Source organism: Chrysemys picta, chromosome 16, assembly GCF_011386835.1.
Source record: "Chrysemys picta bellii isolate R12L10 chromosome 16, ASM1138683v2, whole genome shotgun sequence".
In the NCBI taxonomy this organism is placed as follows: domain Eukaryota; kingdom Metazoa; phylum Chordata; order Testudines; family Emydidae; genus Chrysemys; species Chrysemys picta.
Genome location: NC_088806.1, coordinates 5,575,594 through 5,596,155, shown reverse-complemented (window position 1 = coordinate 5,596,155; position 20,562 = coordinate 5,575,594). Strand labels below are relative to the sequence as shown.

Here is a 20,562-nt window from a genome sequence, read left to right as displayed (position 1 = left end):
ACTTCTATCATATCTCCTCTTCGTCGTCTCTTTTCCAAGCTGAAAAGTCCTAGTCTTTTTAATCTCTCCATATACGGAATCTGTTCCATACCCTTAATCATTTCTGTTGCCCTTTTCTGAACCTTTTCCAATTCCAATATATACTTTTTTTATGGGGTGACAACATCTGCACGCAGTATTCAAGATGTGGGTGTACCATGGATTATATAGAGGCAATATATTTTCTCTGTATTATCTATCCCTCTCTCAATTATTCCCAACATTCTGTTTGCTTTTTTGACTGCCGCCACACATTGAGTGGATGTTTTTGGAGAACTATCCACAATGACTCCAAGATCCGTCTCTTGAGTGGAAACAACTAATTTAGACTCCATCATTTTATATGTATAGTTGGGATTATGTTTTCCAATGGGCTGCAATATGTGCTATCCTGACATCTAGTACTGCTGAGATCCTGCATTAAGTGATATCCCTGCCCTTCCTGTTCCCTTTCTCCACTGAACCCCACCAGCCCATGCTTACTGTTCCCAGCTTCCCCAGGACTCTCTCATTGTCTCTGGACCTGTCTGTCAGCAAGAAGCAGTGCCAGGGTGACTTGCCCTCTCTCTGGAGTCTTCAATTTCTGGGACATGGATTTATCTTCTCTGTGTTGTAAGAGGCTCTGTCATAATGAGTGTCTGTGACATTAACCCCTCAGTTCTCCAACCTGGGGTGCCTTTTCCACTGTTTTACTGTGAGAACAGCCCCTCTTGGCCAGTAAACACACAGTCTCCAGCATGTAACTCGCTCCCAGCTACACAGTATTGAGTGGTGCTAGTCAGTCCCTCATGAATTACAACTTGGGAGAACACCAGCAAATTGTCAAGTGCCAGACTTTTCCCCATAAATGTGCATCTTACACTATCCAGCACGCTACTGAACAACTCAAGCTCATATTAAATCTTTCATTTCCTCAGTGGAAAATGACATGCACCAGCCTTGTTATCCCAAATGGAATTTCCCACAGACTTTAATCCAAACACACTGGTGTGATGTTCCCCTCTGGTGTTATCTGGATTGGTGATCTACTAGGCCTCTCCAATCCTTGACTCTGGGAGCCAGCTTTACCCTGCTGTACTGAGAACCCCCACTCCTGGGCTGTTCATGCACAGCCTCTGGCATATAAGCTACTCCCAGCTATTGGCAAGCAAATGACACTAGCCAATATCTCTGGTCCCAGACACAACCCAAGGAACCTCTGTCTTGCAGTGTCCAGTAATGCTCACTGGATGATGCAAGATTATGTAAATTCGTCAATTTAACAAAGAAATTCATATGTACCAGGATTGTTATCCCAAGGGGAGACTCTGACACACTTCAAACCAAACACTGCTTCAGGTAGAATAAACAAAGATTTATTGCTATAAAGATAGATTTTCAGTGATTACAAGTCAAAGCTTAACAAGTCAGATTTAGTCAAATTAAATAAAAGCAAAATGCATTCTAAGCTTATCTTAACACTTTCAATGTCCTTATAAACTTAGATGCTTCTCACCACAGGCTCATAGACTCATAGACTTTAAGGTCAGAAGGGACCATTATGATCATCTGGTCTGACCCCCTGCATGCTGCAGGCCACAAAACCGTCCCTACCCCTTCCCTGGACTCTGCTGTTGAAGTCCCCAATCCTGTGTTTTAGTGACTTCAATTGGCAGAGACCCTCCTGCTAGTGATCCCTGCCCTATGCTGCGGAGGAAGGCGAAAAACCTCCAAAGGCTCAGCCAATCTACCCTGGAGGAAAATTCCTTCCCGACCCCAAATATGGCGATCAGTAAGACCCCGAGCATGTAGGCAAGAGTCTCTAGCCTGACCCCTGTTAGCCATTATACTATTTACCTACCATTGCTTGGTATTCCTCGGTTACTATGTTTTACCATTAAACCATTCCCTCCATAAACTTATCTAACTTAATCTTAAAACCAGACAGGTCCGTCGCCCCCACCGTTTCCCTCGGAAGGCCGTTCCAATATTTCACCCCTCTGACGGTCAGAAACCTTCGTCTAATTTCAAGCCTGAACTTCCCCACGGCCAGTTTATATCCATTCGTTCTCGTGTCCACATTAATAGTAAGCTGGAATAATTCCTCTCCTTCCCTTGTATTTATCCCTCTGATATATTTAAAGATAGCAATCATATCCCCCCTCAGCCTTTGTTTTGTCAGACTAAACAACCCAAGCTCCTCTAGTCTCCTTTCATACGACAGGTTTTCCATTCCTCTGATCATCCTAGTCGCCCTTCTCTGCACCCGTTCCAGTTTGAGTTCATCTTTTTTAAACATGGGAGACCAGAACTGCACACAGTACTCCAAATGAGGTCTCACCAGCGCCTTATACAACGGAAGCAGGACCTCCTTATCCCTACTAGATATACCTCGCCTAATGCATCCCAAGACCGCATTGGCTTTTTTCACCGCCACGTCACATTGTCGACTCAGTCATCCTGCGGTCTACAAGGACCCCTAGGTCCTTCTTCTCTTCCGTTACTTCTAACCAGCTTGTAACTAAAATTGTTATTAGTCATCCCCAAATGCATCATCTTACACTTTTCACTATTAAATTTCATTCTATTTCTGATACTCCAATTCACAAGCTCATTCAAGTCTCCCTGCAGAATATCCCTATCCTCCTCCGAACCCTAGGACTGTACATATGTAGAAAATCCAGCTCCCCTTTTGGGGTTACCCTGTGTTTCCCCCTCCCAGCACTGAGTCCTTCCCTGCCTCTAGAGGGCTGGGATCTGTGCTCTCTGGGCTAGGTGTGTTTCCCCTTTGATCAGATGCACCTTTTCCCAGCAGCTTTCCCATAATTGCTCTCTGTGTCTCACCAACCTGGGGGGAAACACACCCCTCTCTGTCAGTTGGGTCATTTGTGTTCTCACAAACTACCACCTGGCAATTTCCTGGTCTGAACTCCTCTGCTGTGACAGGCCTTGGAGTTCCATCTTGATGTAAAGAAACACAGTTACTTTTCAAAACTTATCAGAAATAGCATCCTGAAAAATTGGGACCTGGATTGGGGCACCCTCCGCAATCCCTTTCTCAGTCCCTGAGAAGTCAGCTGTGTGACTGCTCCCCTCCAGGAAGTCAGTTACACAGTTCCTTCTCAACGGGCTGAGTGCCTGGGTGCACAGACGCTGACCCAGCCGTCCTCCTACTGTCCAGGGCATCCTGCCCCAAGCGACTAGTGAGGAGACATTCCTGTACCCCCACTGTTCCTTCCACTGTTTCCTCCTCTGGGCCTCCTCCTAAGACACATTTCTCTGTGCTCTGTAAGAAGGGATCTGTCTCTTCTTCATCTGCAATACTCTGCCAGCTAACAACTGGAACAGTTTCCTTAATTACAGACAACACCTTTCCTGCCCCTGCACCTGAGGGCCTGTTGCCTTCTGCTGGAAAGGAGCTAGTCTCAGCCCCTCCCATACATGGAAGCACCCTGCTTCCCTGTGTTAGAGTCACAGGAATCCTCACCACCTCAATGGTTTCTGAGATCCCCTGCCCCTTCTCTGGGCTCTCCTCTGGGACACATTGTTCTATGCTCCCTAGAGTCGGTTTTGCCTCTGGTTCAGCTGTGACCTGCTGGCAGTTAACATCCTGGACAGTTCTCTCCCTGGCAGGCATTATACCCCCATCCCTTCCTGGTGTGGTGTTGCCTCCAGCTGCAGTGCAGGAGTTAGTCTCAACCACCCTCCCACCTGGAAGCATGTGGCTTCCCCCAGCTGCAGAAGAATCAAGGAGCCTCTCTCCCATTCTCTCAGCAGATCCTGAGACCTGACCCTTTCCCTCGGGCATACCTACTCCCTCCTGCTGCAGGTAAATACTTTAACCCGAGCTACATGGAAAAAATCATTACCCAGGAGGAGGTCGAATAGGAGGTGTTCCATTATCCCCACAGTCAAAATACTTTCCAAACCTTCCCAAACCACATGGATTTTAGCTAGTAGTATGAGGAATTTGCTTTCACTCACCCCCACAATCTCTGCCATTTGGCCAGGCAACATACTGGTCTTTGGGACCACACTCTGCTTAACCAGAGAGATCTTATCCCTCTGCCCCAAGTATTCCCTGCCATCAATTTGGACAGCCTTTACATGCTCCATATCTGGTTCTGCAGAGGCTAACCTCACAGAGTCAATATGATAGGTTTCAATTGATTGGGGGGTTTCTGTGCTGAGGACAACAGAACTAACATGAGCTATTGGTTGCCTGCTTCCTCCTAGCATAGGGCATGTATTCCTCAGGTGATCAGTGGAAATGCACTGATAGCACCTTTTGGGCTCTTCTGCTTTTACCGGAGATTTGGGATGAGGGTTATAGGAATGTTTTTGGGTAAGAGAGTGTTTAGGCTCTCCACCCTCTTCTCTCTTCCCAGGGCAAAATGGGATCCTCCCTTCCCACCCGTTTTAAGCCCCTCTTTCTGTGGCTTACCCTCAATAGACGCCTGATTCTGTTTGAATGCATGAGATAAAAAAGCCCATCTCATCCACAGACTTGACATCTTTGTCCCACAGACACTGCTTTACATCAGCTTTACATATGCTTAGGAAATGCTCTTGAGCAACAAGATCCAACATTCCCTCAAAACTTGCCACCTCTCTACCCCTCACTCGTTTTCCCAACAAATCTTTCATTTGGTTTACATATTCCCCATTACTCACACCAATATCCCTCTTAAGAGTCCTAAATTTAACTCTATATGTTTCAGGGGTAATCTGAAAACTTCGCAAAACAGTATCTTAAAATTTACAATAGCCTAAAGCATCTTCAATAGGCATTCCATTGAATCCATTTCGAGCTTTACCAGTTAATTTTGCAAATCAGGGTAGGAACTCTTATCAGGGATGTCATGTATTACACACAGCCTTTCGAAGGTAGTCAGATATTCTGCGATATCATTGGTCTCACTGTATGCAGTACATGAGTGTTTCCATTTGTGGATTTTTGGAGTGATGGGACTTGTTGGGGTCGGAGGGGTTCTGGTTCTGCTTCTGTTTCTCTAGCAGGTCCAGCTGGTGTTTTCGCTCTCTCTTTTTCTTTTATCTCCAGTTCTTTCAGTTGTAATGATGTCTGCTGCTCCCTCTCCTTTTCTGCAGACCGAAGCCTAAAAAGCTCCAACTTCACAATCACTTCTCTGCTTTCATTCGTTTTCCTGCTTTCCTGTTCTTACTTCCCTTTCCCAAAATAAGCAAACAGAAAATAACAAAACTGTGACCTCCTCCTGACTGTCCTTAGCCACTGCACTTAACTCACTTAAAATCACAAATATCAGTGCTTAAAGTGTGAACTTCACTTGGAGTAATAAGCCGTACATACACTCTGCTTGCTGTGCCACTGTGATGTTCCCCTCTGGTCTTATCTGGACCGGTGATCTGCTCGGCCTCTCTAAACCTTGACTCTGGGAGCCAGCCTTACCCTGCTTTGTTGTGAGAACCCCCTATGATGGGTTGGATCACAGAAACCCCCTTGGGAGCTGCCACATGATGTGCCAAGACTACCTCTGCTCCTGTTTTCCTGGCCAGCTCAGGATTCCAACACCCTGTCTTGCTGAGCCAGACACTCCCATCTGCTCCAACAAAGACCCAGGGTCTGAATTACTTGCCCCAAAGCTGCAGGTTTACCTGAAAACAGCTCCCAGAAGTGTGCTTGTCTTTAGCACTCAGATGCCCAACTCCCAATGGGGTCTAAACCCAAATAAATCCATTTTACCCTGTATAAAGCTTATGCAGGGTAAACTCATAAATTGTTCACCCTCTATAACACTGATAGAGAGAGATGCACAGTTGTTTGCTCCCCCAAGTATTAATACATACTCTGAGTTAATTAATAAGTAAAAAGTGATTTTATTAAATACAGAAAGTAGGATCTAAGTGTTTCCTAGTAGTAACAGACAGAACAAAGTAAGTCCCCAAGCAAAATAAAATAAAATGCACACATCTATGTCTAATCAAACTGAATACAGGTAATCTTACCTCAGAGATGCTTCAGTAAGTGTTTTCCCCCCCCCTCCCCCCAGACTGGACACCTTCTAGGCCTGGGCACAATTCTTTCCCCTGGTACAGCTCTTGTTCCAGCTCAGGTGGTAGCTAGGGGATTCTTCATGATGGCTCCTCTCTCCCCTTTGTTCTGTTCCACCCCTTTATATAACTTTTGCATAAGGCGGCAACCCTTTGTCCCTCTGGATTTCCACCCCCCACCACTGGAAAAGCACCAGGTTAAAGATGGATTCCAGTTCAGGTGACATCATCACATGTCACTGCAAGACTGAATTACCCACTTGCCAGCACACAGGTATACAGGAAGACTCCCAGGTAAAACCCAGCCATCTACAGACAATGGTCCTGGTTAATGGGAGTCATCAAGATTCCAAACCACCATTAATAGCCCACACTTTGCATAATTACAATAGGCCCTCAGAGTTATATTTTATATTTCTAGTTTTAGATACAAGAGTGGTACATTTATACAAATAGAATGATCACACTCAGTAGATTATAAGCTTTGTAATGATACCTTACAAGAGACCTTTTGCATGAAGCATATTCCAGTTACATTATATTCACTTATCATATTTTAATAAAACCATATAGACTGCACAACATCACACCCCGATTCCTGGGCTGTTCACGACAGCCTCTGGTATGTAAGCTGCTCCCAGCTACTTGCAAGTGAATGACAATAGCCAATATCTCTGGTCCCAGACACAACCCTAGCAACCTCTGTCTTGCAGTGTCCAGTAATTCACATTGAACGCTGCAAGTTTATGTGTTTGTCAATTTAACAAAATAATTGATATGTACCAAGCTTGTTATCCCAAGGGGAGCCTCTGACACACTTCAAACCAAACATACTGCTTCAGGAAGAATAAACCAACAGATTTATTAGCTATAAAGATTATAAATCAAAGCATAACAAGTCTAATTTGGTCAAATGAAATAAAAGCAAAACACATTTTAAGCTGATCTTAACACTTTCATTGCCCTTACAAACTTAGATGCTTCTCACCACAGGCTGGCTGGTTACTTTTCAGTCAGGCTCTCGCCTTTGATCAGTGCTTCAGTAGCTTGGTGGTTGGTGGTATCTGTAGATGTAGGTGGAAGAGAGAGAGCCAACATGGCAAATGTCTCTCCCTTTTATCATGTCCTTTCTTCCCTCATGGCTTTGCTCCCCCGCCCTGTTTCAGAGTAAGGTGAGCATTTCTGAGTTTATCCAAGCAAGGTTGAGCAATTCCCCTGGTGTGGCCTCATGCAGGTGAGGCATTGCATTATAGCTCTCTTGCTGGACAATGGCTGTTGATGGTTTGACACCCCACCCGGGTGTTGGTTACTTTCCTTGCTGTTGCCTCTGGGGAGCTAATCTCTGGCTGATTTTTACAGCATTTTTTTAGTGACAACCATACTACAAAATTCTCATTACTTCATATTGTTATACTTATAAGAAGCACACAGGATCTTTTTCGGAGGAAAAGGCAATACACTGCGTTTATTGAAGATACAACAATTAGCATATGCATTCAGTCACACCACACACGCATACACTGTCCTGCCAATCGATGTTATAGTTACCAGTCCAGAGTCCGGATCAATCTAGTGGCCAGCTAGGTTGATCACGGGTAGGGAGGAGCCGTATTCCGTTGGTTGCGACACGATGCTCTGGGGAATCTTGGCAGGATGAACCCAAAGTTTCATGGCAAGGCCCCCTGTTTATATAGCGATTTTTTTTTTTCATTGGGTCCAGTGAGTTTTTTCAAATGCATATTTTTTGCTCCAGGTTTTCGTGCATGTGTCCGGGAACCATAGGTTTAATTTACTACCGGGTATTGGACAGAATTCCACAATAATGGCTAGTATTGTTTGTTTTAACAGGCTTATTTTACTGATAGGGTAATTGTGGGTAGCTGGAACTCCAGGTGGTATTTTCATAGGGACCCTCTCTTTTAACCCCTATCTTTCAGGCACACATATTGGTATTTCCTAAGGGTTTTAAGAGTTGGCTAGTATTTTTATTATATCATTCCATGAGGATTACTGGATCACAGGTAGGAATCCATGATTGGTTGCTGGGGAGTGAATTATTCCTTAAATATTGGCTTATAAGTAGGGCTGCATTTTTTTTATAATTGCTTTAATTATCTGGGCACTAAAAGTTCCTAGAAGCAGGTAAAGCCAGACCTTACACTGGAGTCTCATTTTTTGTGGATTACAATTGTGGTGGTGAAGCAGCACCTCGTGCTCAGGTTCCGTGATGTCCTTTTCTGCAACGAATTCAAACATTATTTATGTAAACAGTTTAATTTGTGAAACATGTACCCATTTCCGTTTTTTATTTTTTTAATGTGGTATACCAATGGGCTAAGGCGATCCACTATGGAGTAAGGGCCTATCCATTTTGATTCTAGTGAGTGAACCTTTCTTCCCATTTTAAGGTTCCCTTTTTTAATATTTTGTAATAGTGTGGCAGCCAAGGCCATGTTATTAGCTGCCAAACATACATTTGTTTTTTAACAAAAGACTGTGATTCATCAGGGAAACACAGGGCTGGGGCTGTGAGAGCCTTCTGTTTTAGCAGGGTTAAAGCGGAGTCCTGTTCTTTTCCCCATTCCCATTTTGGCTTTTTTAAAATCAGTTTCCACAATGGGGGAGTTATTTCAGCATATTTATAGATGTGTGGTCTAAGAAAATTGAATCCTCCTAGCAGTACTCTTAAAGAGTGGGCATTGGTAGGGGCGGGCATTTCTACTAGTACCCTTACCTTCCTCTGATCTACCTGTCTCCAATCTTGTCCTTTGGTTTGACTTTTTTGGGCTGTTCTTTTCTTCCTTTATCAGGTAATTTTGCATTAACACAGACACTTTTTGTCTTGCTTTTGGATTTAAAGCCATTAGCAGCTTAGAGATTCTGTCTTAAAAGGGACACAATCAACTTCCACCAGAGTTTTGATTATTTTTCACTTTTAACTCCTGCTTCTAAAACACACAACTATCTGAAAAAGAAAACACAACCTATTGTGGCTCCCTTTGGAGCCCTAATAGGATTTTAATTAAGTAGTATGGTATGTTTTTGCATTTCTTTTACCCCTTCTACAATATACACTGCCCATATTCTAGGGAAAATGCACATTCCTTCCATAGTTTAACTTGTATAATATTAGCCATATTATTTTTTACATAAGGTGTAACTATTTCTTTTTTGCTCAGTTTTTATGTACTCTTTTCAAAGCGACAGTTTGATTACATAGAGCCACCTTAAGGCTCAGTGTGGCACACTTATTTTTTTACTACAGCTCTTATTTGCTATTTAAATCAGATTGTCTTGCCAATCGATGTTATAGTTACCAGTCCAGAGTCTGCAACCGGCCAGCAAGGTTGATTGCGGGTAGGGAGGAGCCAGGTTCCGTTGGTCGTGACACAATGCTCCGGGGAAGTCTTGGCAGGACAAACCTAAAGTTTCATGACAAGGCACCCTGTTTATATACTGATTTTCCTTCATTGAGACCAATGAGTTTTGCACCGTCTTGCTGTAATCAACTGTTGTTTGAAGAGTGCTTATTTTCTTAAATTGTCCTTCTCATCCTTTATCTTGTTCTTTCATCAAGTACCTCAGGGAGTTGTCCCATGCTGGTTTTGATCACAGCTATCTTGTCCCCATTGATAGGTGTCTGTCTCGTCTTCAGAGTCCTCAATCTGCCCTTGTCTGACCTTTCACTAGGGGCGTGTTGCAGCCTTCTGGCACCCTTGCGTCTGTCTCCGGTTCCTTCCACGCACATCTGGTTCAGCGATGGCCTTCACACTTATCTCTTAAAACACATGTAACCCTTCTGCCCATCTAAGTTGGCAGCAACAAGGGCCGGATTCTGTATCTAGGGGTTCCGTTTCAATAACGCAATGCAAAACCAGCTCGAGCGCCAACCCAGTGACCTGGGACAATTACATACCATCCCCTGGGTGCCTCTAAGAGGCAATACTTCCCCTCTCGCAAGCATGGAGTCTGAGTGTAGCAGAAAATGTTTAATAACATGAGGTAAACGCCATCAGCATTAAATTGGAAAAACACCACAAACAGGATTCATAACACAAACCATGAGCAAAAAAAACCCACCCCAGCAAATTGGGCTGTGTCCTTTCCTTTGGTTCTTGAATCCAGCAACCCAAAAATCACCCAGAGTCCCCAAAGTCTCTTGGGTCCAGCAACCACCCAAAGTCCCAAAAGTCCAACAACCCCCAAAGTGTCTTTCCCTGGTCAGTGCAGCCCCAGAGTAAAAGGGGGGCATGCAGGGTGTTAAGGGGCACCTTACGTGATCTGAGGCCAGCTGTCTCTCCATGGGGTTCCACCGCAGTCTTCACCATGAGCCAGTCCACTTCCTGCCATCCCATGAACCGCTCCGCTCTACAAGCTGCTCCGCTCCGCTCCGTTTACCGACCTGTGAGCCGCTCCAGCCGTCCCCGCAAACAGCTCCACTCGCCGTTCCTTGGGCCGCTCCAACCGTCCCTGCAAGGCTCCACGCCGCTCACTGCTCCTCCAGTCGTCCCCACAAATTGCTCCGCCAGCTGCTTAGCAATATAGCTTCAGGCTCCCCCACTAGTTAACACAGCACTTAATAACTTTAACTCTTTTGTAATTTCAGCTCTTAGTGATTTCAGCTCAGAGTAGGGGAGCCTCAGTGCTGGTGCACCATTGGCCCAAAATAAATTCAGCTCAGCAGCCTGTAACTAGACTCCTAATGGAATCAAAGTTAGCTCTGACATTCAGCAGTGGAGAAAGTAGTGCAATTGGTGTTTTAAGCCCTCAGATAGGGCCCATACCATCAGGTACAAATACCTGTCTCCATCCTCTCTCAATTCACTGGGTTTTGTAACCCATGCCCCTTGTCAAGCAAGTGCTACTTAGGTAATGGTGAAGGACTCACTCAGGGTATTTCTACACTACGAAATTAGGTCGAATTTATAGAAGCCGGTTTTATAGAAATCGGCTGTATACAGCCGATTGTGTGTGTCCCCACATAAAATACTCTTAAGTGCGTAAAGTTGGCAGACCGTGTCCACAGTACCGAGGCTAGCGTCGACTTCTGGAGCGTTGCACTATGGGTAGCTGTCCCACAGTTCCCGCAGTCTCCACCGCCCATTGGAATTCTGGGTTGAGATCCCAATGCCTGAATGAGGCAAAACATTGTCACGGGGGGTTCTGGGTACATGTCATCAGGCACCTCCCCCTTTGTCAGAGCAACAGCAGACAATCGATTCGTGCCTTTTTACCTGGGTTACCTGTGCAGACAACATACCACGCCAAGCATGGAGCCCGCTCAGCTTAGCTCAGCTCACCATCACCATATGCCCTCTGGGTGCCGGCAGACATGGTACTGCATTGCTACACAACAGTAGCTAATTGCCTTTTGGCAGTAGACGGTGCAGTATGACTGGTAGCCTTCATCGGCGATCTGGGGGCTAGCAGACGTGGGGCTGCATTGCACACAGCAGCAGCCCCTTGCCTTTTGGTAGAAGATGGTATATTACGATTGATATCCGTCGTCGTCATACTGTAGTGGCTGTCAATCATGGGCACCTGGGCAGACATGCTCAGTCCTATCGAACAGTCTCGACGATGATAGCTATCAGTCGTAGTATGCTATTTTCTGCCAAGTGCCCAGTATTTTCTGCCAAGCACCCAGAAGATGCCGAGGGCTATCAGTCATGCTGCACCGTCGTCTGCCAGTTTAAGATGTAAAAAATAGATTTGTTCTGTATTCATTTGCTTCCCCCTCCCTCCGTGAAATCAACAGCCTGCTAAACCCAGGGTTTTGAGTTCAATCTTTGGGGGGGCCATTCTGTGTGACAGTTGTTTGTGTTTCTCCCTGATGCACAGCCACCTTTGTTGATTTTAATTCCCTGTACCTGTATGCCATGTCGTCACTTGCCCCTCCCTCCCTCCCTCCGTCTGTCAGATACTAGTTTCGCGCCTTTTTTCAGACCAGAGGCCATAGCACTGGGATCATGGAGCCCGCTCAGATCACCGCGGCAATTATGAGCACTATGAACACCACTCACATTGTCCTGGAGCATATGCAGAGCCAGGACATGCCAAAGCAAAACCAGGAACAGCCGAGGAGGCGATTACAGCGTGGCGACGAGAATGATGAGGAAATTGATATGGACATAGACCTCTCACAAAGTACAGGTTCCAGCAATGTGCAAATCATGGTGTTACTGGATTCTGGGCCCGGGAAACAAGCACAGACTGGTGGGACCGCATCGTGCTGCAGGTGTGGGACGATTCCCAGTGGCTGCGAAACTTTTGCATGTGTAAGGGCACTTTCATGGAGCTTTGTGACTTGCTTTCCCCTGCCCTGAAGCACCAGAATACCAGGATGAGAGCAGCCCTCACAGTTGAGAAGCGAGTGGCGATAGCCCTGTGGAAGCTTGCAATGCCAGACAGCTACCAGTCAGTCAGGAATCAATTTGGAGTGGGCAAATCTACTGTGGGGGCTGCTGTGATCCAAGTTGCCAGGGCAATGAAAGACCTGGTGATATCAAGGGTAGTGACTCTGAGAAACGTGCAGGCCATAGTGGATGGCTTTGCTGCAATGGGATTCCCAAACTGTGGTGGGGCGATAAGACGGAACCCATATCCCTATCTTGGCACCGGAGCACCAAGCCACCGAGTACATAAACCGCAAGGGGTACTTTTCAATGCTGCTGCAAGCCCTGGTGGATCACAAGGGACATTTCACCAACATCAACGTGGGATGGCCGGGAAAGGTACATGATGCTCGCGTCTTCAGGCACTCTGGTCTGTTTCGAAAGCTGGAGGAAGGGACTTTCTTCCCGGACCAGAAAATGGGGATGTTGAAATGCCTATAGTTATCCTTGGGGACCCAGCCTACCCCTTAATGTCATGGCTCATGAAGCCATACACAGGCAGCCTGGACAGTAGTCAGGACCTGTTCAACTATAGGCTGAGCAAGTGCTGAATGGTGGTGGAATGTGCATTTGGACGTTTAAAAGTGCACTGGTGCAGCTTACTGACTCGCTCAGACCTCAGCGAAAAGAATATCCCCATTGTTATTGCTGCTTGCTGTGCGCTCCACAATATCTGTGAGAGTAAGGGAGAGACATTTATGGTGGGGTGGGATTGCTGATTACACGCAGCCAGACACCAGGGCGGTTAGAAGAGCACAGCAGGGCGCGGTGCGCATCAGGGAAGCTTTGAAAATGAGTTTTGTGACAGGCCAGGCTACGGTGTGAAACTTCTGTTTGTTTCTCCTTGATGAACTCTCCGCCTCCCCCCCCCCCCGGTTCACTCTACTTCCCTGTAAACCAACCACCCCACCCTCCCCTCCCCCTTCGAGCACGGCTTGCAGAGGCAATAAAGTCATTGTTACTTCACATTCATGCATTCTTTATTAATTCATCACACAACTAGGGGGATAATTGCCAAGGTAGCCCGGGATGGGTGGGGGAGGAGGGAAGGAAAAGGACACACTGCAGTTTAAAACTTTAACTCTTATTGAAGGCCAGCCTTCTGATGCTCGGGCAATCGTCTGGGGTGGAGTGACTGGGTGGCCGGAGGCCCCCCCACCGTGTTCTTGGGCATCTGGGTGAGGAGGCTATGGAACTTGGGGAAGAGGGCTGTTGGTTACACAGGGGCTGTAGTGGCAGTCTCTGCTCCTGCTGCCTTTCCTGGAGCTCAACCATACACTGGAGCATATCAGTTTGATGCTCCAGCAGCCGGAGCATCGACTCTTGCCTTCTGTCTGCAAGCTGATGCCACCTATCATCTTCAGCCCACCACTTGCTCTCTTCAGCCCGCGATTCAGCCCGCCACCTCTCCTCTCATTCATATTGTGCTTTTCTGTAGTCTGACATTGACTGCCTCCACGCATTCTGCTGTGCTCTTTCAGCGTGGGAGGACATCTGGAGCTCCGTGAACATGTCATCCCGAGTCCGCCGTTTTCTCCTTCTAATCTTCACTAACCTCGGTGAAGGAGAAACATTTGCAGCTGGTGGAGGAGAAGGGAGAGGTGGTTAAAGACAAATTTTAGAGAACAATGGGTACAGTCTTTCACATTAAATTTTGCTGTTCACATTACACAGCACATGTGCTTTCGTTACAAGGTCACATTTTTCCTCTTATATTGAGAGCCTGCCGGTTTGGTGTGAGAGATCACTCACACAGTGTCAGGCAACAGATTTCGGCTTGCAGGCAGCCATGGTAAGCCACAGTCTTTTGGCTTTTTTAATCTTCTTAACATGTGGGAATGGTTTCAAACAGTAGCGCCCTCATTTCCCATATCAAGCACCCATTGGGTTGGCCATTTAAAATGGGTTTGCAATGTAAAAGGAAGGGCTGCGGTTCCTGGGTTAACATGCAGCACAAACCCAACTAACCCCCCCCACACACCCAATTCTCTGGGATGATCACTTCACCCCTCCCCCCACCATGTGGCTAACAGCGGGGAACATTTCTGTTCAGCCGAGCAGGAACGGGCACCTCTGAATGTCCCCTTAATAAAATCACCCCATTTCAACCAGGTGACCGTGAATGATATCACTCTCCTGAGGATAACAAAGAGCGATAAGGAATGGATGTTGTCTGCATGCCAGCAAACACCGGGACCATACGCTGCCATGCTTTGTTATGCAATGATTCCAGACTACGTGCTACTGGCCTGGCGTGGTAAAGTGTCCTACCATGGCGGACGGGATAAGGCAGCCCTCCCCAGAAACCTTTTGCAAAGGCTTTGGGAGTACATGAAAGAGAGCTTTCTGGAGATGTCCCTGGAGGATTTCCGCTCCATCCCCATACACGTTAACAGACTTTTCCAGTAGCTGTACTGGCCGCGATTGCCAGGGCAAATGAATCATTAATCATTAAACACGCTTGCTTTTAAACCATGTGTAATATTTACAAAGGTACACTCACCAGAGGTCCCCTGTGTGCCCTCAGGGTCTGGGAGCACGCCTTGGGTGAGTTCGGGGGTTACTGGCTCCAGGTCCAGGGTGATAAACATATCCTGGCTGTTGGGGAAACCAGTTTCTCCGCTTCCTTGCTGCTGTGAGCTATCTACATTATCTTCATCCTCCTCTTCCTCGTACCCTGAACCCTCTTCCCTGTGTGTTTCTCCAGTGACGGAGTCATAGCACATGGTTGGGGTAGTGGTGGCTGCACCCCCTAGCATGGCATGCAGCTCCATGTAGAAGCGGCATGTTTGCGGCTCTGCCCCAGACCTTCCGTTTGCCCCTCTGGCTTTTTGATAGGCTTGCCTTAGCTCCTTAATTTTCACACGGCACTGCTGTGCGTCCCTGTTATGACCTCTGTTGTTCATGGTCTTGGAGACCTTTTCTAATATTTTGCCATTTCGTTTACTGCTACGGAGTTCAGCTAGCACTGATTCATCTCCCCATATGGCGAGCAGATCCCGTAGCTCCCATTCGGTCCATGCTGGAGCTCTTTTGCGATCCTGGGACTCCATCACGGTTACCTGTGCTGATGAGCTCTGTGTGGTCACCTGTGCTCTCCACGCTGGGAAAACAGGAAATGAAATTCAAACGTTCGCGGGGCTTTTCCTGTCTACCTGGTCAGTGCATCTGAGTTGAGAGTGCTGTCCAGAGCGGTCACAATGAAGCACTGTGGGATAGCTCCCAGAGGCCAATAATGTCGAATTCCGTCCACACTACCCCAATTCCGACCCGCTAAGGCCGATTTTATCGCTAATCCCCTCGTCGGAGGTGGAGTAAAGAAACCGGTTTAAAGAGCCCCTTAAGTCGAAAGAAAGGGCTTCGTCATGTGAACGTGTCCAGGCTTAATTCGATTTAAAGCTGCTAAAGTCGACCTAAACTCGTAGTGTAGACCAGGCCTCAGTCCTTCTGTCATACAACAGTTCCACTGGCCTTGATTCACAGAATCAGGGTAACAAAACTTTATTCTTCCTGCCCCAATAACAGAGAAACTGGGGATCCCACACCAGCCAAAGTAACCTCTTTCAGTTGCTGTTGTCTCATGCCAGGCGGGTGGGTGTGCCTATGCAAACAAGATCAGCCCCTGGAGTTCTTTTCCACACTCGCCATCATTCACCACCAGATGTCAGGGTAGAGCTCATCCTGACTCTGCTTACATCCTCCCACCAGCCAAGAATTTGTCGTCCCGACAAATCACACTCCCTATTATACCAACTCACTGGTTCCCTCCAAAGGGCCTCAGCCCACTTTAGCTTCTACAAGCCTGTGTGCTAAGCATATTGGTTCCTCACTAGTCACCCCAGGTGCATCATAAGTCAACCGTTTTACTGGTCTTATTACCCTTTCTCATCTATTGAGAATCTCTGTTGTCGTGGTAGGGGGGACAGCCTCTTGAACGACAGATGGAGAGGTTTCCTTTGAGGGCCCCTCGGCTACTGGCATAGGCCCCTGCATTTCTAGTTCTAACAGTAGAGGGTCCCAGATGCCCAGGACATCCTCCACCTGTATGTCTCCACTGTCCAATAACCTGTGTGTATCATCACATGGGGGTCTCACCAGTGGCTCAGGGGTGTCAGGAATGGGCCTAAATACTTCTGTCATGGGGTTTAGGGCAGAAGAGGAGGAGCTCTCTTTTGATTCAGTCTCCATCCCAGGATACACCATGGTTGTGTCTTCCTCCTCAGACTCACTCTTGGATGTGCTGCATAGGGGTAGGTTAGCTGCAGGGGGCTGGCTGTCCATGTTGGAGGGCAGCTTTGGTCCAGCATCTTCGTTCTGCCTGGTTGCCCTGTTGTGGCCCATCTCATAAGGGGTGCCTACCAATTCCCCCACAGGGAGCAAAAGGTTTCTATGCACTGTCTTTGTCTGCCCTGGACCCTCTTCAGGTTTGATCTTGTAGACCGGCAGGTCTCCTAGCTTTTCCATCACCAAGTAAGGTATTGCCTTCCATCTGTCCACTATCTTGTGTTTGCCAGCAATACCCAAATTTCGCAGCAGGACTCTGTCCCCCGGCTGGAGCTCTTGCAGACGTACCCTAGCATCATATCGCTATTTGTTGCGGTCTGCATTCTTCTGAGCCACAGTTGTAGCTAAGTGATAAGCATCCTGCAGCTTTTCTCTTAGTCGGGATACATATTGCTGATGAGTTTCACAGCTATCTCCATCCTCTGATACACCAAAGCACAGGTCTATGGGTAATCTTGGTTCTCGCCCAAACATTAAGAGATATGGGGTGACTCCTGTAGCATCGTTTTTTGTGGCATTGTAGGCGTGCACTAGAAATGCGACATGTTGGCTCTAGGTTGCCTTCTGCTCTGGCCGCAAAGTCCCCAACATATCTAATAGGGTTCGGTTGAACCTCTCTGGCTGAGGATCACCTTGCGGGTGATAAGATGTTGTCCTAGACTTTTTAATTCCCGCTATCCTCAGCCCCTCCTTCAGAAGGTGACTCTCAAAGTCCCGCCCCTGATCCGAGTGTATCCGGGCTGGAAATCCATAAACTGAGAAATATTTCTCCCACAGTACTCGAGCAACAGTGGTGGCCCTCTGATCACGTGTGGGATATGCCTGCGCATATCACGTATAATGGTCAGTCACTACTAGAATGTTCCCAATATTCCTCTTGTCTACTTCTAAAGACAAGAAATCAATGCATACCAGCTCCAGAGGTTTGTTGCTGGTGATGTTCTTCAGATATGCAGCCCTCGTGGGCAGAGTTTTCCTTTGAACACATTGAGCGCAGGTCTCACACTTCCTGCGAACATCTTCAGCCATCCGAGGCCAATAGAACCTACTACGAACAAGTTCCAGGGTCCTCTCCATCCCTAAATGTCCAAAGTCATCATGCAGGGCCCTCATGGCCAGGGCTCTGTACTCTTTTGGCAGCACTAGCTGTGCTCATTGCTTTTGTAAAGGGTCTGTGGTAGCACTCCCTGAATCAGTTTTAGTTTGGTCCATTCTCTCAATAGTAATTTACCCTCTGGGTTAGGTGGGACAACCACAGCTGGGCTTCGCCCCTCCCTTTTGGCAAGTAGTGTATCACGAATGTCAATATCTTGCAGCTGGGCTTCCTGCCAGTCAGCTGCATTGAGCATGGGCAAAGGAGATTGGTCCAATGCAATATAGTTCACTGAAGCTGAAAGCACGCACTCAGGGGGCAGGCCCAAAGCTTCTGCAGCACTTCCATGAAGACTCTCATGGGCCTCTGGCTCTCGGCAACTCACACTGCAAATAGCCCTCACTCCATCTGTGGGTATCACAGCAACTCCTGGTGCCTGTGGACGCCTGGACAATGCATCTGCATCTACATTGCTTCTCCCTGATCGGTATTGAATGTTGAAGTCATAGCTAGGCAAAGCGGCCACCCATCTTTGCCCTGTAGCATCCAGCTTAGCACTTGTTAACACATAGGTCAGTGGGTTGTTGTCTGTCTACACCTGGAACTGAGCACCATACAAGTAGTCTCGAAATTTCTCAGTGATGGCCCATTTCAAGGCCAAGAACTCCAGCTTGTGGGTGGGATAGCAAGTTTCACTATCGGACAGTCCTCGGCTGGCAAAGGCTACAGGTTTATGTTTTCCTTCCACTTCCTGGTACAGTACTGCTCCCAGACCCTCCAAACTGGCATCAGTATGCAGGATAAATGGCTTGCTTGGGTCAGCAAAGACTAGGACCGGAGCATGAGTTAGGCAAGTAATGATTTCTCGAAAAGCCCTTTCACATCTCTCATCCCACCGTGGCCCAAATGCTTTGAAGGGGCCATAGTGTCTCTGCACAGGAGGCTTTGGGGACCTCCCCTTATTCTTGGCCTTAGATTTGTTCTTGCTGGACTGGTATCCCCGGTAAGATCATTCAGAGGTTTTACAATCGTAGCATAGTTTTTCACAAATCTGCGGTAGTAGCCACTAAACCCAAGAAAGGTCTTGAGTTCTCTGTAGTTACTTGGACATGGCCACGTAGTGAGTGCTTCTATTTTATCAGGATCAGTACTCACACCCTCTTGGAACACAATGTGACCCACATACTTCACTGAGGTCCTGCAGAACTGGCATTTGTCAATTGAAAGCTTCAAACCATAATCCTCTAACCTATCAAGCACTTTAAGAAGTCTTTCTTCATGCTCCTCCAAGGTTCTTCCAAACACAATCAGGTCATCCAAATAAACTATCACTTGCAGTAAATTCATGTCTCCCACAACTTTCTCCATAAGACGTTGAAATGTGGCAGGTGCTCCAGAAATCCCTTGGGGCATGCGTTCAAACTGATAAAACCCTAATGGGCAGATGAAGGCTGTCTTCTCCTTATCTTCTTCACCCAGAGGGATCTGGTAGTATCCACTCCGAAGATCCAACACAGAGAATCACTGGCTTCCCAGCAAACAGTATAAGGCATCTTGGACTCGGGGCATTGTGTACTGGTCAACCACAGTACGGCGGTTTAGGGTGTGGTAGTCAATACACATCCGGATTTTCCCATTCTTTTTACGGACCACCACAATGGGTGAGGCGTATGGGCTGCGGGACTCTGTAATGATGCCATTCGCAGCCAGATCCTGAAGATTTTGTCGCACATCTTCCATCTCGGAGAGGGCAATCCTCCTAGATCTCTTCCTGAAAGGTCGAGAGTCATGCAGTCTGATGTTGTGCTCTACTCCTTTTGCACATCCCACATCCCACTCATGCAATGAGAACACCTTGGATCTTTCACAAAGTTTCCTCCTCAGGCGATCTTTCCGCTCCTTGGACAACGGTGAATCTCCAAAGTCAAACTTTGCTGGGTCTATTGTCGGAACTTGGGAGCATAAGCTTTCGTGGGTAAGAACCTCACTTCTTCAGATGCTCTTGCATCTGAAGAAGTGAGGTTCTCACCCACGAAAGCTTATGCTCCCAATACTTCTGTTAGTCTTAAAGGTGCCACAGGACCCTCTGTTGCTTTTTACAGATTCAGACTAACATGGCTACCCCTCTGATACCTGTCGGAACTTGAGTCTCACACTGAGGTTTTACAATTGATTCAGGCTCGAAGAGGTCTGCTATCTTTTGTCCTTGCTTCACAACAACATCTCAACTTGTTTCATTAGCAATCAGTATAGTCACCTTTTCCTGGGCTTCAGCAGGTAGGGTTATGACTCCACTGGGGACCATCACTCCTTCCGGGAGCTCTCCTTCAACTGGCTGCTCTACCATTGCTAATGCCCCTTTACTGCCTTTCAGCCAGGTACTCATGACAAGCACTTCTTGCTCCGTCCTTGCAGGCACTACTAAGGGGGTTGTGCCCATGTACTTCAGTGCCCCAATTGGTAGCTCAGATGTCTCCTTTTTAGCACCCTCAATCTTCCTATAGGCTTCAGCACAAAGAGTATGGATCATCAGGGTATTCAGGTACTGGTCCCCAGCCCGTCGTCTGCAGTAATCCGCGAGCACCTTGAAGAGACTGGAGTTGGTCCCTATCAGCAGACACATCAGAGGTTCCTTTAGGGTCAGGGCATATTAATGCAGCTGTGTCCACCTCTTCTCTTACCCCAGCAACCTCCTCTGGGAATTCCAGGTGCGCTGTGACATACCCTTGGTAAGGGTATTCA

General features: G+C 47.1%; 3 protein-coding genes across 17 annotated transcripts in view; 2 read left to right on the top strand and 1 right to left on the bottom strand.

The window, feature by feature from the left end:
- The window catches only part of LOC101936867 (zinc finger protein 239-like), a 309,680-nt gene that overhangs the window by 109,199 nt on the left and 179,919 nt on the right, over nucleotides 1-20,562 (top strand). The window lies entirely within an intron of this gene.
- The window catches only part of LOC112061322 (zinc finger protein 436-like), a 57,609-nt gene that overhangs the window by 14,206 nt on the left and 22,841 nt on the right, over nucleotides 1-20,562 (top strand). The window lies entirely within an intron of this gene.
- Nucleotides 13,406-20,562, bottom strand: part of LOC101938259 (zinc finger protein 501-like) — a 95,001-nt gene continuing 87,844 nt past the window's right edge. For both annotated transcript variants that reach the window (XM_065569973.1, XM_065569972.1), the window contains one exon: nucleotides 13,406-14,023. In XM_065569973.1, coding sequence (XP_065426045.1) covers nucleotides 13,857-14,023 — 167 coding nt within the window. In that variant the 3' untranslated portion in view covers nucleotides 13,406-13,856. The remainder of the gene's footprint in view (nucleotides 14,024-20,562) is intronic.